General features: G+C 56.1%; 5 protein-coding genes across 5 annotated transcripts; all 5 read left to right on the forward strand.

Moving 5' to 3' along the window:
- Positions 1-800: 800 nt before the first annotated feature.
- Positions 801-3,023, forward strand: LSCM1_02335 (uncharacterized protein; the record flags this gene model as incomplete). The annotated part of the gene is made up of 1 exon (XM_067319918.1): positions 801-3,023. One exon carries the CDS (start codon positions 801-803, stop codon positions 3,021-3,023), a length of 2,223 nt encoding a protein of 740 aa, XP_067175293.1.
- Positions 3,024-4,574: 1,551 nt separating this feature from the next.
- On the forward strand, positions 4,575-6,215 carry LSCM1_02336 (uncharacterized protein; the record flags this gene model as incomplete). Its single annotated transcript, XM_067319919.1, has 1 exon — positions 4,575-6,215. One exon carries the CDS (start codon positions 4,575-4,577, stop codon positions 6,213-6,215), a length of 1,641 nt encoding a protein of 546 aa, XP_067175294.1.
- A 1,497-nt stretch (positions 6,216-7,712) lies between these two features.
- Positions 7,713-8,900, forward strand: LSCM1_02337 (uncharacterized protein; the record flags this gene model as incomplete). Its single annotated transcript, XM_067319920.1, has 1 exon — positions 7,713-8,900. The coding sequence occupies one exon, from the start codon at positions 7,713-7,715 to the stop codon at positions 8,898-8,900; it is 1,188 nt and encodes a 395-aa protein (XP_067175295.1).
- A 3,042-nt stretch (positions 8,901-11,942) lies between these two features.
- Positions 11,943-12,680, forward strand: LSCM1_02338 (uncharacterized protein; the record flags this gene model as incomplete). The annotated part of the gene is made up of 1 exon (XM_067319921.1): positions 11,943-12,680. One exon carries the CDS (start codon positions 11,943-11,945, stop codon positions 12,678-12,680), a length of 738 nt encoding a protein of 245 aa, XP_067175296.1.
- A 2,109-nt stretch (positions 12,681-14,789) lies between these two features.
- On the forward strand, positions 14,790-15,818 carry LSCM1_02339 (uncharacterized protein; the record flags this gene model as incomplete). Its single annotated transcript, XM_067319922.1, has 1 exon — positions 14,790-15,818. One exon carries the CDS (start codon positions 14,790-14,792, stop codon positions 15,816-15,818), a length of 1,029 nt encoding a protein of 342 aa, XP_067175297.1.
- Between the last annotated feature and the right edge of the window lie 323 nt (positions 15,819-16,141).

Consider the following 16,141-nt stretch of genomic DNA (forward strand, 5'->3'; position numbering starts at 1 on the left):
CTCGACGCTGTGCCGACAGACATACCACACCCTATCCCAATGCTTAATTCACACCAGCTGAGGGCGCCGTGCGATGATGTTGAAGAGGGAGCACGTGCGCGCTGCGTGTGGTGCGCGCCGCAGCTGGCGGTGGCGGACGAGCCCGCGTCGAGCAAGACGAACATAGCAACGATAACGCATTTCCTTTGCTGCCTATAGCGCGAACGGCGGCGCTGCTGTCACGGGATCGGCCTCTCCGATTCCCGGGTGCCGCGCTAACACGTATGTCAGCAGCAGCAGCGGCAGTCGCAGCCCCAAGAAGAGCCGACTGTGTGTCGGAGCGTGTTTGTGGAGGGGGTGCGCCTCTCTCTCTGCGGAAATGCGTCTCAGGAAATCATCATTTGACGGGGTGCACCTTCAGGTACTATTTACTTCTCTCACGAATCCTGTTGGACGATTTTTTTTGTGTACGAAACTATGCATGTACTCCTCTTTGGCGGTGCCTGTCGGTTCTATATATATATATGTCTGTTTCATTACTGTTCTGTGAAGCTCTCCGATCCTTCCTTGTGCACCTCCAAATCTCCAGGCGTCTTTTTCCTCGTCTTTGTCTGTTCTGCGGAGGCGCTTGTCGCGGCGGTGAAGTCGATCTCATACTGATTGCTCAATTCTTAGCTGTTTTCCAGTAGCTGCTCTGTGTGCTCTGTCATCCAGGTTCGGTGCAGTGCTGCGCGGGGGCTTAGGCAACGTGGTCCGACCTCTCGGGGTTGCTATACATTTCTCACCTTTGCTAGCCTCTTCGTGGTAAGTCAGCTAGCGGAATGCCTGCAAAGGTCGCCGATGTCACGCTTCCTTTAACAAAGGATGTTGTGTCTGCCGTCTTTGGTCCTCTGAAAGAGTACAGCAAGTTTTCGTCGCAACTTCCGCTGGACGACTATGATTACCATCTTGCCTTTCGTGGATTTCGCAAGCATATTCGAGATGACAGTGAAACGCTTGTGGCAGTGATGGACGCCTGTACACAGATGCTGCCGAAGCGGCGTCGCACCAGCCTTTGCTCGGAAGAGGATCCGCGCAGCGGCGCGGTTCACCTGGTCGAGACGGAGCGCAACGCAGTGATGGAGGCGATCGACTCACTGCTGGAAAATGTCGACTCACTTCTCGATGAGGTGAAGGGGCGTAAGCTCGACGCGCAGGAACAGCTCTCCATTACCTTTGGCTCCGAGCTGGTGGCTTCTCCACACCGGGACGGTGTTGTAGGGGCTGCCGAATCAGCGAACGGGCATGGGGCCGTCGTGCGCCTGGCCCACATTCGGCGCCCGCAGTTGCTCTTCGACACCCCTGTGGACAATTCGACGGCGCCGTTCGTTCCACACTACTGTAACGCATCTGGGCAATCTCACGTGGGGATCGCTGGTCAGCACCCTTTCGAGGCCGTGATTAAGGACTTTACCATCCCAAAGTCTCAGCTGCTTCCGCAGCCGGAGGTGCCGCCGGTGCCACTAGACGCGTGCCCGCTGACTTTTGTGGACACTCCGGTGGCGCTGCAGGCGATGGTCGAGAAGCTGCTGCTGTCGAGTGAAATCGCTGTAGACCTCGAGCACCACGACTTTTACAGCTATCAGGGCTTTACGTGTCTCATGCAAATCAGCACGCGCGCGGAGGACTTCATTGTGGATTGCTTGCAGCTGCGCTCGTCTATGGGGGCGGCGCTGGCGCCTGTTTTTTTGAACCCGGCAATTCTGAAAGTGCTGCACGGTGCGCGAGAAGATGTTCGATGGCTACAGAAAGACTTTTCTCTTTACCTTGTGAACCTCTTTGACACAGGTGTGGCTCTCCAGGCGCTGCACATGCCGCACAGCCTCGCTTTCGCGGTTGACCATTTCTGCCAGGTGAAGCTGAACAAGAAGTACCAGACGGCTGACTGGCGTATTCGACCACTGTCGGCAGAGATGGTGCACTATGCGCGGCAGGACACGCACTTTCTCCTCTACGTATATGACCGATTAAAGTCACTTCTCCTGAATAGCGAGGGCCGCGCCAGCATTGGGAGCCTGCTCGTGCATGTCTACAAGGAAAGCAAACAGCTCTCCCTTCAGCTCTACGAGAAGCCGAACGTGGTGCCTGATGAGACGTACAAGATCGCCCTCGGCCGCAGCCTCAGCGGTCTAAGCAAGCTCCAGGAGAAGGTTGCGCGTGACGTGTTCAACTGGCGGGACTCGGCGGCACGTGAGGTGGATGATTCGCCCACAGCTGTTCTACACCTGTCCTCTGTGCTGGCAATTGCCTCCAAGCTGCCGACGACGGCGAAGGAGCTGCTGCGATGCTGCGCGCCAACCACGGCGGTGGTGCGCGACAACATCGCGTTTCTTGTGGACTTGGTGAAGAACGCCGTAGCGAGTGGCGGCGATGATGTGGCGGTAGTGGCGCATGCGGCGTTGGCCAGCGAAGCCGTGGCGGAAAACAATATGAGTGGTGCGATGACGGCGGCACGAAAAGAGTGGGAATTTTACCGCTCCCTCTGCCCCGCAGGTGTGCACCGGCCCATGACGGGAACGCTGCCTTCATTGGCCAGTGCCGTGAAGACGGTGGCACCACCCGAGGTGTCGCAGGCAGAGTGCTCCGCCTTTCTCTCGCACACGACACCGTCTCCGTGGTTCAACGCAATGCGGTCCCTTTCGCGTGTTCTTGCCACTCGCTCTGTGCAGAACGTCGAGCTACCGGGCGCTGACGTGTTCGCTGCACGCCAGTCAGTGGTGGCAGCCTCTGCGGCCGCTGCGCAAGCGGCCAAGGCGGCTGCGCTAGAGGACAAGCAAAGAGAAGCACTTGTTAACAGCCGTAGCTCCAGCGTCAGCAAGGCCTCTCGTGAGGAGGAGGAGGACAACGCGAACGCGGATGCCACCGCGGCACCGGGTGCCGATGTGAAGCGCGCAGCCGTCATGCCAGTCGAAACACGGGCCTTCTCCATCAAGCAGGAATACAGCATCGGGGCAAAGAGTCAGACCAAAAAGGCCCGCAAAGTGACGACGCACCGAAAGGCATAGAGTTGGTGCCGAGGAACTTTCACCGTTGGCGTCTATTGCGCGCGCTGGCCAGCATATCTCAAAGGAGTGCCTGCGGCCACGAACAATGGGCGGTAACCCAGAGTCACTGGGCCGACTCGCTCCTTCAGCCACCGTGAGCTTCCCTTTTCGCTTCTTTGCCGTACATGTGCATGTGTCTTCGTTTACGTCTAAGGGCTTCATTTTTGCCCGTCTTGTTGGATAAAACGATTAGAGCACTACGAGCAACGGCAGGCGCTTAGCGGCGCCTGTGTGTGTAACTAAAAGCAAACGGAAATCCGCCAAGGGTAACGTAGAGAACACCAGCGAGGTGGTGAGGCTTTACCATCGAACGCGCCGCGCTAAAGAGCGGTGGATTACGCGCAGCATCTCCCCACCGCTGGCTGCGCCTCGGCACCGCAAAGCGTCACTGTGGCTCACGCTCCACCGTGCTTTGGCTCTCAGCGTGAGACAGCCTTACGTCTATGTCCTCCGAACGGATGCAGCACAGCGCTCATCGGTCGCGTCATCCCTCGTCTCTCTGCTTGAACGGAGGAGAGCTTCACCTTATGCGGTACTGCTCTCCCTTCCCCTCTCTTGTATATCCTACTCACTTGGGGTTTATGGGGTCGCCTTTTACCTTTGGTTTTTCCCTGGCCGATGTGGGAGAATGGCCTGGTGGTCTGCCCCATCGCATCGCAGCGGACCTGCCTACCTGTTGCACCGTACAAGTGCTTCTGTATTTGTGCTCGACGAGGGAGCCTGCGTGCATCTACAGCGATCACGTCGAACGTAGCTTCATGTAAAGAGGAACAGAAATACCAGTCCTCTTTTTTTGCCCTTTTCTATTTTGTGTTGGCGGTGTTGTTCCCCTTTCCTTTCCCCGTTGTGGCGGGTCGTCTGCACAGGAGACGCACTCCCAGCTGAAATCAAAGGCAACTACATATATATTTATGTTGTTTACCACAGCTTCACGAGCAGACACGCTCTCCCGCCCTGCTGCCTCCCTGTAACTCTATTTTCCCGTTCGCTCTCCTCTCTCTGCTCGCAGCGTTTGTGCATCGCTCTTTCTCGCGGTGCTTTTTGTTCAGCGCTCTACTTTGGCGCCGCTTCTCCAGAAAACTAAAGGCGTCTTCCCCTTCGTGTAGTGTGTGCGTGTGTGTGTCCTCTTCTCTCGTTCTTGGCACAAGGCGTGCCTTTTCTCTTCCTCTCCGTTCAGCCGCGAAGCTGGGTGGCGGTCTTTTCAGCACACACACATACACACACTACGCACACCTCCCTCACCCCACCTCAGCACACTTTCGCCGTTGTCCACTCGCTGTCGCTGCATTTTTTTTTGCCTCGTTTGCGCGACTTCACCGGTCCTGTTCACGACCTCGTTAGCTGTGCCTCTCTGCTCTGCTTTCGTGCGTTTTCGCATTTTTTTTGGCGAGGTCGCGCATCGTCATTTCTTTCCCCTCTCCTCGCCATTTTCGCCCGCGCCTGCCTTTGTCTGCGTACAGATCCATTTTTCTTTCTTTGCGCCAAAAACGCGCGCAGCACGTATAGCAGAGCATGCCTCTTAACAGGGAGCTGCTGGCGTCGGTGAAGCTAGAGTCCGCAAGCGATTCGGACTGGGAGAAGGAGGGACACGATAAAGCGAATGATGGTCGCTCCATTGGTGCGGAGGGCTCCCAGCAGGCCAGTGTCTCCGACGCGGACGACGGCGATGAGCAAAACGCTGCCACCAAAACGGTAATACGCTGCCTGAAAATAGCACTGGAGCGCGGCATCACGAGTATCTCGCTCCCAGAAAAGCAGCGGCCCTTGAACCCGCAAAAGGATTTCTCTATTGCGTCAAAAATGCATTTCGTGTCTCGCACCGAGACGGGGATCGCCTGTTGCGGTCCAGCGGCTACGCGCGTGAAGAAAGCGTCTCGTCGGAGGATGATAGACGCCCGCCCGTCCATGGCTGGCAGCGCCTATCTTCAAGCACACCGCCAACGAAGCGAGATGCCGCAGATCCTGGCCGTGGAGAATGGCACTATGAGTTCAGGAGATGACATACGCCGTGACTGCCACGGCTTTTCGAGGCCCGTTGGGAGCTTCGAGTCGACTACCTCCCGCGCACGCCGTGCCGATCACCCCCTGGCATGGACACAGACGTTGATGGACTTCTCGACAGATGACGACGAAGATGAAGACGAGGAGGACGTGCCGCCGGTGAAATTCACCTTCACGGACTTCTCGCCAATGTGCTACCGCCATATTCGCGAATTTTTCAACGTAGACGCGAAGGCCTACTGCGACGTCCTACGCAATAGCCGCTGGCACAGCATCCCAACACCAGGCAAGTCAGCCGCACAGCTGTTTTTCTGCGGTCGTGATTGGGTGATCAAGACAATGACGGATCAGGAGAGCGCCTTCTTGCGCAAGATCCTGCACCGCTACTATTATCACGTGCGCGACAACCCTTTCACGTTGCTCCCGCACTTTCTGGGTCACCATCGCCTTCGCATCGGCAGCAAAACGCACAATTTCATTATCATGCAAAATGTGTTCGCAACGACCAATACGATTCACGAGAAGTTCGACCTGAAGGGCAGCACTATTGGCCGCTTCGCCTCTGACGAGGAAAAACGTCGGACAACGTTCACGCAAAAGGACCTGGACATCAACAGTCCGATGCACGTTGGCACGGAGCGGCGCCTCTTGCTGATCGACCAGATCAAGAAGGATTGCGAGTTTCTGAAGCGGTCGATGATCATGGACTACTCGTTCCTCGTTGGCATACATGTGCTGTCGGCGACGGGGGACTCTTTATCTTCTGCGAACCCAGGCAGATCTCTCGGTATGCTGACGCGCAGTGTGGCGGATGGCACACTGCGCATGACCATGAGTCTAGGGCACAACATTGGAGGGGAGCGTTCTGAGTCTTACGGAGCGGATTTTTGCGAGGACGCGCGCAGCGGTTTTAGGCTAGATGGTCGCTGCTTCACGGCGGATCAGGGTGGGATGATGAGCAACAAAGTGTCTGGGCTTCGGCAAGAGATCTACTACATAGGCATTATCGATATTTTGCAGGAGTACAATGCACGCAAGGCCTTAGAGAATGTTGTATTCGGGTCCATGTATGACCGAAAGCGCATCTCGTGCGTCAACCCAAACGACTACGCCACCCGCTTCATTGCCTTCATGTCCTCTATTATTGTTTAGCGTAGTCCGGTGACGGGTACGAGGGCACGCTGCCAATCACGAAAGCAAGGTAATGGGAACCCTCAACGGCAGCGCAGCACATGTCTGTCCCCAGGCCTTGCAGCGAATGATGCGTATCCTCTGGGCATTCTATCGAAGGTGTTCATCTTTCTCTTGCCGCCTCCTCTGCGTCGGGATTGCACTGAAGCAAGCACGCGATCGCTTGCAGGAAACTGCCCGCATGTTTGCGCTGTACGTTTACTTGCAGTGCTTCGTGTACACTGGTGCCGGTTGATGTGTCCTGTATCCACGACTAGCATGGAGGACCGGATTCTCGCCCCCCTCCACCACCACCCCTGGAAGGTTGACACAATACGCTCATGGGTGGGAAAGAGGGGTAGGGCTCTGTGCACCACCCACATGTACCTTTTATACACCCGCCCGCCCACCCTTTCACTTTTGTATTTGCTGATGTTTTTGCTGTTGTGCGTAATTGTGTGTGTGTGTGTCGTTCTCAGTATTTGGCAACGGCGACCTCTACTCTCCTGCACAATAGAGCGGAGCGCAGGCACTGTGCACGAAGAGGCTCCAGAGAAAGTCCGTCCGCACCTTCTGTTACCACTGACTCGCGCATTTCTGCTTCATTCCCCCACCCCTCCACTCCTTTCATTCGGCGCATATCACTGCGGGCACCTGTCCGTTCCGAGTGGCCCTTAGCAACAGCTACACTCAGAGATGACCTTGGTGTACTCACGCGTCAACGGAGGCTAACCTCCATCGAGACCGTAATTTCCACGCATACATCTCTCGTCCACTCTCACACTCTCTCGTCCCCCTACCCTCTTCCCTTCGCTCACGAACTTCCGTCATCTCATTTTCGTTGCTGTCGGCCTGTGTGCCCGACTCGTCGCGGGAAACGGCCATTGGGGTGGACACATACCGACCCTTCACGGCGGCTCCGAGTACGTTTTTTTTTCGTGAGAAAAAGGGAAGCCGTACATACGCGTATCCACTTGCGCAACTCCACTGCGAAATCGTGCAGCTGTCTCCTCATCCGCAGCAGCGCTGCAGTTCATAGATCATCAGCACACAAGTCTTAATTACCGATAAGCAAACGCTTTAGCAGGGCTTCGACCGGTGCTGCAGCATCACCTTACACGTTACGCTTCAACCCGCTCGCCGCTGGTGCATCGTCCCCTCCCCTCTCGTTCTTTCCTGTGAGCGTTTTGCATGGTGCGGGGCTGTGACGGCCGTTGAGTGCCGCGATTTTTTTTTTACTTACCCGCTTGCTATTTCTCTACGCCGCCTCCTCACGTGCCCTCACCCAGTGGCGGAGTTGTTCGCTGGCGTACTTACGTGGAAACGAGATCCCGCACTCCTTGTTGCCTCACACTTCTCCGGCTCACGCTCATGTTTGTTTAGTGCGTCGCTTTGCCTCCGAAATAGACCAATCTTCTCTGTGCGGCTCTGCACTCTCTCTTTTTATTTATCCCGTCTGACCCATAGACCTTCTCAGCCATGGAGACCCCTCGCACGCTTAACCATTACCTCTCCTTAGTGGACGACTTCTTCCGCAAGACGTTCCGGGATGACAGCTGCCTCTTCGTTGCACTCAAGTCTCGACAGTACTCGGAGTCCATCCTTGGCGTGAGCATGTTCGCCAAGGATGCTGCCGCCATTTCTGCCGATGCGCTGTCTACCACGACGCCGGAGCCCGCGGGAAAATTAGCCGCCCCAGTGGCACCGTCCTTGGCGGAAAAGCCTGCCGCACACGTCAGTAATTTTCTTTCTATCTCTCCTCGAATGGCCCTGCGCCTCGACGGGAGTGCGGTCGGCAAGATGAAGGTGGCGTACGAGTTCGAGGTACCGCACGTTTGCCGGCTGCAGCAAGCGCTCGCTCTCAACAACCGCGGCACCGTCACCGTGATGGGCAACGTCAGCGAGCTCGTGGAAGGCCTCAAGGCCGACTTGCGGGCGTCGGTGAACACCATCATGCCCGCTTCCGAGGACGTGACCGTTGGCCGCATTCATTACGAGCGCGGCGACAAGTATTCGTCTCTCGGGTACCAGCGCAACGGCCTTGGAAGTAGCAACCTTTTGTTGGACTGCGGCATTACCTTCTTCAATCTCCTCCTCGGCGCCGGCTTCGAGCGGCAGCAGCTTTCCTTCCTGGAACAGAGGGAAGGTTCTGCGCAGCTAGACGTCATGTACGTGGGCGCCGGCTTCACGGGGATGAACTGGTCTATAGCCACCAAAATGGTTCGCTCGAACAACGCCTGGACGAGCGCGCGCGTGGCAGTGCTACAACGGCTGTCGTCCACCACTGCGGTCGCCTGCCAGTACAATTTCGACCTTGTCGACACCGTCGCGAAGGTGTCTCTCGGCTTCACCCAAGGGATCCAGCTTCGCGTGCCGACGCTCATCCACACAAAGAACGCCGCCGCGATGCCGGCGAGCGGCTCTGGCGGTGCACCTTCATCAGCCTCGCAAGCGGCCAATGGAGCCTTGCCGATGATCCCGACGTGGAGCACTTCAGTTCCGCTTGTAGTGGCAGCCAAGGCCGAGAGCGACGGCAACTGCGCAGCCACGCTGCGCGGTCTTTTTAATAAAACGATTCGCTGGGGCTTGGTGATGCAAAGAAATTTGCTAGATCGCACATCCGTGGTGAAGTATGGTCTTACGCTCTCCATGGAATACGAGTCCTAGAGTGGGATTGTGTACTTCGATGCAGAAGAGAACGCGAGTTGAACCAAAAGCGTTCGGCCGTCATCTGGGCAAGATGAAAGCTATAGATCTGTATTCGATGAAACTCCTCACGGCGGAGGTGCTCTGGTCAATGCTCGTGATGGAGCTCTCACACGGCTACTCCCGCACGCCAAAATGGCGCTTCCATGCGTGGTGTTACAACGAATCGGAAGCGTGAAAGTGTATGTGGTGTCTTGATCTCCTTTGTTGAGGGACAGGAAAGAGAAGGCGGAGTCGTCGTGTTGGTATAGCAGGGCCGTTTTTTTTTCCACGGCGAGGCTTTTGTCGTTTCGGCTGCTGAAGTACAGCAGCACACCGTGTCGTCATCTTTTTTCTTCTGTTACGTATGCATTCCTTCGCAGCATTGTCTGTGCAGCCATAAGCTGGGCCCATCCACTGCCCACACGTCCGCCGCGTACTGGAAGACACAGCAGCTGGGGAAGGGGGCCTTCCCTGGGTCTCACGCCCTCGAAAGACGAACCCCTTTGCGCGAGACACTCATGCTAGCTGAGTCTATCTGCAGCAAGCACGTACCCCGAGAGAGAATCACTCGCTCCGCTTTCTCTGTGTGGACCGGCAATTCATCTACGATCTTGGCCTACATGCGGCAGAGTTCGTCAGAGGAGCAACTTCGTGACCAACCAAGCTGAAGGCCCTGGGCGAGGACGAGCTGGGCGCGATGAGGGTGTATGGCCGATTGCTTTTCTGCGGCGCTGATGGAATCAGGACGTTGGTGGCAGCGCATGACTGAGAGGCGCTCGAGCAAGCCGCAGCACGACCCTTGAGCGTCTCCACGTCACACCCACTAGCGCTGGAGGGACCTCCACAAACATAAAAGCAGACGATGGGAACCGGCTGATGGAGGCTGATCCTCCTTCTCTTCACCGCATAGCGCTTTGACAGTGCTCCGAACAGTACAGTTCCGCTCTCAAACAAAGAAGGGCTGCCCTGTGTGTATGGCGTCAAACGCGCACCGCTCGGATCACACTTCCGTTGTCAAAGTACTTCGGCACCTGTCACGTCCGTCTACTAGTATCGGCCCGTTTCGGCACTCTTGACGCCTATACCTGTCTCACTCACGGGGAACCGCGCGTCCTTTGACCGATGGATTCTCGAACAGCGGAGTGGTCGCCCTCCCCAGACGCAGAGAAGCGTTGAGCGCGCCAACCGCGGCTCTGGGTTCTTTTTCTGAAGCTCTCCTACTCTCTGTGAATAGCGGTTGCAGTGCAGAGAGACATGAGGTCCACAGCTTGGGTGAAGCTGTATGACACACGCATAGCCATAGCGACAAACGACTGCTCCGCGCCCCCTTTGGTCGTTGTTCTTGAACCTGCATTGCTGCGCGTCAAGCAACAGAGCTTCTACTTGGTGTGCTGAAATGACTGGCCGGTGAGGTGCGACAGAGCAAGGCGTGTGTGCGCCATTCACGGCCTCTCGTAGGGCTGGCCGGGTGGTGCGGACTGAGCACTGGTGCCGGAAGCATGACGAGAACGCCCCACATGGCGCCATCGAGTGCGTTTGACTTCCACCGAGGTATTCACCACACCGCATGGTGGCATTCCGCGTGCCGGGAAGACCGGGCGCACGGACTCCGCCTGTCGAGGCCTGCAGCGGGGCAGCGTCCGCCCATGGTCCGGGCGCTGCTCACGGGCTGCCCGGGTCCTGGCGCGCCGTTCACCCAGGGACCGCCGTTGGCGGAGAGGAGCATGTCAGGCGCATGGCCCGCTTGCATCGGCGGCGGCAGCAGCGACGCACGCATAGGTTAGGGGGAGACGGATGCGAAGGCTTCACGCGAACAGTCGTGTATGGTCTCGCTGAACGGTGGAAAGTCGCCGTAAGGAAAGGGTCCGCTCTCTGTTGAAAAATGGCGGTATCGGGCGGCCGCCAGTCATTGCGGCGGTGCACTCCGCAGCTTGAGTCCGTATCTCCTTTTTTCTCCCCCTTCTTTTCACCGCACGTGAGCTGGGCCGATCCCTTTATCGATGAGCGCGCGTCTCGGGATGGAAAGAGGCGGCGGCTCGCTGAAAGATGACGGGGTGGTGTGTTTGGGTTGTGTTTGGCTGTTCATGTTTGGCTCACGTGGGATTTCAGCCCTGTTTTCTCATTGGCGGATCATGTTGGTGTGGGTGTGGAACGGATGACGCGTTCGCGAGGAACTCGATCATTCCAGGCGCTGCGAAAAAGAGAGAACCAATGGCTGATGCATCTGGAGTATAACGCCGCTGAGCTGATTCGTCTGCCAAGTTCTTGTCGATGCGAGCGGGCGTGTCTGTTTGGGTGAGTGAGCGTGTGGTCAGGAGTGTGTTAGCCGTAAGCTTCATCTTTGCTTCCTCTTGGCAGGTCACGGCTTCGCTACGGGCTCGATGCGAGCGAACGGGAGCTCGTCGATGGCGCTGCCAACTGCTGCTCCTTCCCCTCCTCTTATCACTCTTCGCGTTTCTGTGGAGCGGGGGACGATTATATATTGTTTTCGTGTGTGGCTCTGTCTTTGTATGTGTATGTATCTGGGCTGCTAGCAGTGACAGACTCTGCCTATTTGACCGCGGCCGAACTTGCGTTCGCCAGCGTTTCTGTGGCGGGCGCGCACTCAGCTGTGCACACCCACACTCGCATCTTATTGGCAGCACTAAGCAGAGGCAGATCTGGCGTGCTTGTCCGAGTATTTTCAATCGACGGCTCACTGCACAGAGAGGAATAGCGGTCTCAACAGCTCTCGACGCTGCTTTAATCGCCACATCCGCGGCTGCAGCGCGACAAGCGTGACTGCATGCTGGTGGGGCTCTTCTCTGGCCCTCTGCTGTGTCGGAAGGAAGAGAATTGGTAGAGGTGAACATAAAAAGACGTGAGCTTGCCACGACACTGAAGAGGGAAGGATCTGAGAGGTATTCATAGCCCCTCATTGATAGCCACCCTATTGGCCAAACCACAGCAACGCCATAGAACCGCACGGCAGGACTTCTCATTGTCGCCCCGACACCTCTGCACGCAAACAGGTCACACATCATGTCTGGGATTATCACCGTCCTGGTCAAGAGGTGCGCGTCCTTGAGGGCGTCACGAGCCCGCGCTGTATGGATAACGGCCGTTTGCATTCTGGTGGCTATCACCATTCGAATCTTGTACCGCTACGCGCATCTGTCGCCGAAAGACACGAAGCGGGTGAGAGGCAGAAGCAGCCGCACCTCCAAGGATACGAGGGGCCACAGTAGCAGAGGTCGCGACCAAAGCGGAAGCTCGTCAAAGCGGCGGAACGTCGACCCGTCACTACCTACAGTTCTCATGCTGGTTGGCATTCACGGTAGTGGTAAGAGTTTCTGGGCGAAGCGGTACACCGAAATGGTGCACAAGTCGTTCGTCATCGTTTCCTCCGACGCCATCCGTAGTCAGCTTACCGGCACCATCAACAACTACACGAGAGAGGATGAGGTTCAAGAGCAATTACTGAAGGAGGTGGGCAAAGCGCTGGAGCTGCGGCGTAGCTGCATCGTCGACGACTGTGTGCACACGTTATCGCCGGAATTCCGTGCTAAACTGAAGGAGTTGGCGCCAGATGGTAAGGCAAACCGCGTGGTGAAGGTCTTTTCTGTGAAACCGTCGTACGCCATGATGCGCATCCAGAGCGATGTGGAGGAGGGGGCAATGGTGCGCTGCATCCCCACAATAACAGAATTGGAAAAAGAGGCGGAACATGTGGAGGATTTTCAGAAGACGTACAGGGAGGACGGATGGGTCGAGAATTGAGTGAACGGCGGTGGGAGGAGACCGAGCAGGTGCCGCGAGACGTCTGCGGCGTCGCAGAAGAGGCAGCGCGCGCACGCGCAGTGGCATTCGAGCGCGCGCTGCCTCTCGAAAGTCTTGTAGAGAGGTGGTCGGTCTCTTCTGATGAGTAGTGGGACAGAGGAGGAGATGCTGTGGCGGTTTACGTGGGGTGGCGGCGCCGCTCCTGCTCCCCTTGTCACTCTCTTTCGCCCACTCTACCTCCGCTCCGACGTAGAACTCAATGTACGTTCTGTGTTTGGTACTTCCTCGCTTAAGCTCGTCTTCACCTGCGTGAAAACCGATCGTGCTCTTTTTTCCTCTTGTTATATCAGGAGTGTTTGTGCAGACGCTTTCAACTTTCGCTGCCTCTGCCCTCTGAATGCTCCTCTGCGTCTGATTGGTCTTTGCGTTTCTTTAATGGCGTGTGCGTGTTTGTGTTTTTGTGTGTGTGCGGGTACGTGTCTGCATCTTCGTTTCCTCGCTCGCGGCTCCTCTTGTGGCCTCTTTTCGCCCCTCTCCTTCGTTTAGATGTGAAAGGATATCGATCTCGCTCTCTGTATCTTCCCTCTCTCTCGCTCGCTCACTCGCTCGTGCATCACCTTTTTGTTTTTCTCTTATCATGACTTTCTCTGTTCTTGGTTCTTAGATCATAATCGAAGCAACGCGCGTAGTGGCGACAAGAGACGCTCACTCGATCGGCTTACGGAAGACGCGCTCGGCGGTGATGCAAATGAGGGGACCACTCTCTTCCTGAAAAAGACGACCGACATCCCACTTAATTCCCTCACACGCAATCACTCTCTCGGTGTGTACGTTGCTGCGAACCACGAGCGGAGACATGCAGATCCTTGCCTCGGATCTGTTGCCTTCCTGCCCCACAGCCACCTCTGCACGATTCCTCTCCTTTCTCTGCAAGGTGTGAAGGACGACATTGAGGATAGATGGTCATGGCCCATAAATGCGGGTCCGTCCCTCCTCTTCTCAGGTGGTTTCTGACTTAGCAAGTCACCTTGCACTTCCGCCTCGACGCGTGCCTCTGTTGTGCAACTCCCTCCCTTTCTTCACCACCTTCCGGTCTTTCTTGCCGTGCGGTGGACGGGTCGCTGGGCAACGCACCCATCCCGCTTCCCCTACCCCCTCCACCTCTTATGGCGTCACTTCCCCCACGGCCGGTTTCATGACATACGCCTTCCCACATCACCATGTTTATTGTCCCCTTCCCACGTCTTCCCATTCTCTCTCTCTTTCGCTTGCACCGTTCGGCGCATCGTTGTCTGAAGGGACCTGCACAAGAGAATCGCACTTTGACACACGCACGCGCGCACGCACATCGTTTCCTCCCTCGCTTGCTTCTTTAGCTCATTTTTTTTCGTTTGTACAGGGAAGGGAGCTCGTTTCTATTTCTTCCTCCCAAACACATCCACGTCGCCCTTATTGCTGCAGTTGTTGTAGCGGTGCCGTTTCGCTTCTCTTATCGTCCGTCGTCATTTTTGCTGTGCGTCAACGTTCGGCTCCGTGTTGATTTTTGTTCTTCTCACCTCGTTCTTCTTCGTAAATTGAACTGTTACCCCGTTATACCTCTTGTCGACTCTGTAGTGCCACTTTCTCTCTCTGACACATCCTAGCACAGGCCTCTTTCGACCCTTTTTGTTTGTCTTTCAGATCTGCCTTCTCGTCATTACCTCATCGATTTTTTATCCCTTGGAGGAGTGAGCGTGGACCTATTAATCGGCGCTTATCTGGAAAGGAACGCATTCTTTGTTATTTCGATAGTGTTCCGGCGCCGCTGCACTTACTGCATCTCCTCCCCTTCTGTCCTTTTTCTCCGCCACCACGCACAGACAGACAAACACACACACCTTTGTGCGCAGGGAAATCAGCGAAGGGAGAACGTCGGCACGTCTATTTAGTTCTGCGCTGGCATCGTCACCTCTACTCTTATCGAGAACGGCAAACCGAAAAAAGAACAGAAAGAGCTGCTGAGGGCGGTCGTGAAGAAGGGGGCGTCTAAGGGGAATCAACGCCACCAGCATCAGCCAAAACAGTCTCGAGGACAGAAACGGGACCAAGAGGACGATATCAACATCGGCCATGAACCACACGCGTGCGGTGATGGAGGCGGCGCTGTCCGTCATGACGTACAGCTTCTGTAGCGTCAGTATGATCCTGGTGAACAAGCTGATCATGAACACATACGACATGAACTTTCCCTTCGGTATCCTCATGCTGCAGACCGGCGGTGCGCTGGGGATCGTGGCGCTGGCAAAGGCGGCGCGCTTCATTGATTATCCAGCCTTCTCGGTGGAGGTGGCGAAGCAGTGGCTGCCGCTCACCCTACTTTTCGTGTCCATGCTCTTTACATCCATGAAAAGCTTGGGCACCATGTCCGTCGCAGCGCAGACCATTTTGAAAAATCTGGCCGTTGTCTTTATCGCCCTCGGCGACAAGTTTCTCTACGGCAAAGCACAGACGCTGTCTGTTTACTTCTCGTTTGCGTTGATGATCCTCGGCAGCTATCTCGGGGCCAAGGGCGATAGGTGGGTGACGCCGTGGGGTCTGGTCTGGACGTTTCTCAATATCATCTCCACCGTCCTGTATACGCTGTACATGAAAGCGGTACTCGGCTCTGTGAGTAACTCGATCGGTCGTTACGGCCCTGTCTTCTATAACAACTTGCTGTCCTTGCCCTTTTTCGTTATCATGGGCATCTCTGAGATCATGCCGTTTTCCGCGGCGATTGGTGAGGCGACCGCGCTTGGCAAACTGGTCCTTGTCTTCTCGGTGCTCGTGAGTTCGGTGATGACATTCTCTGTCTTCTGGTGCATGTCCATCACCTCTCCCACCACCATGAGCGTCGTTGGCTCGCTGAACAAGATTCCGCTTGCCTTCCTGGGCATGCTCGTGTTCCACCAGTTCCCCACGCCCACGGGTTACCTGGGCATCGCGATCGCCCTATCTGCCGGTTTTTTGTACACCCACCTCAACATTCAAGCGAATCGCGCCAAGTCGGCAGCGGATGCGGAACATTTGCGGCAGCAAGCTGGAAGGACCCCGCCAGAGTCATTGGTGCTGGTGCATGCAGACGAGAAGGACGACCCGGATACCTGCAAGTCGGAGTAGCAGTCATCACGGGTACCAGCATCTGCGCAAGCGGCGAAGCGAAGACAGAGTCGATGTGGCAACAGCAGTTCCGTCACGGCAACAAACAACGAAGCCGCTATGGTGGCAGCAATCGACGACGAAAGCAATGAAAAGGGAACAGAGAAAGTGCGGCTGACATGTTCCATAAGTAGATGAGTTTGGGCGTAATGCCGGGGAACAGCGTCGATGACGATGTATCGTACAAAGCGAAATACACTGCGTTCGTGCAACTCTCCCCAGTGTTTCTGTTATTTATTAGTCATTGTTATATTTCTCTTTTGTTTTTTGTGATTTTCTTTGGG

Source organism: Leishmania martiniquensis, chromosome 34, assembly GCF_017916325.1.
Source record: "Leishmania martiniquensis isolate LSCM1 chromosome 34, whole genome shotgun sequence".
In the NCBI taxonomy this organism is placed as follows: domain Eukaryota; phylum Euglenozoa; class Kinetoplastea; order Trypanosomatida; family Trypanosomatidae; genus Leishmania; species Leishmania martiniquensis.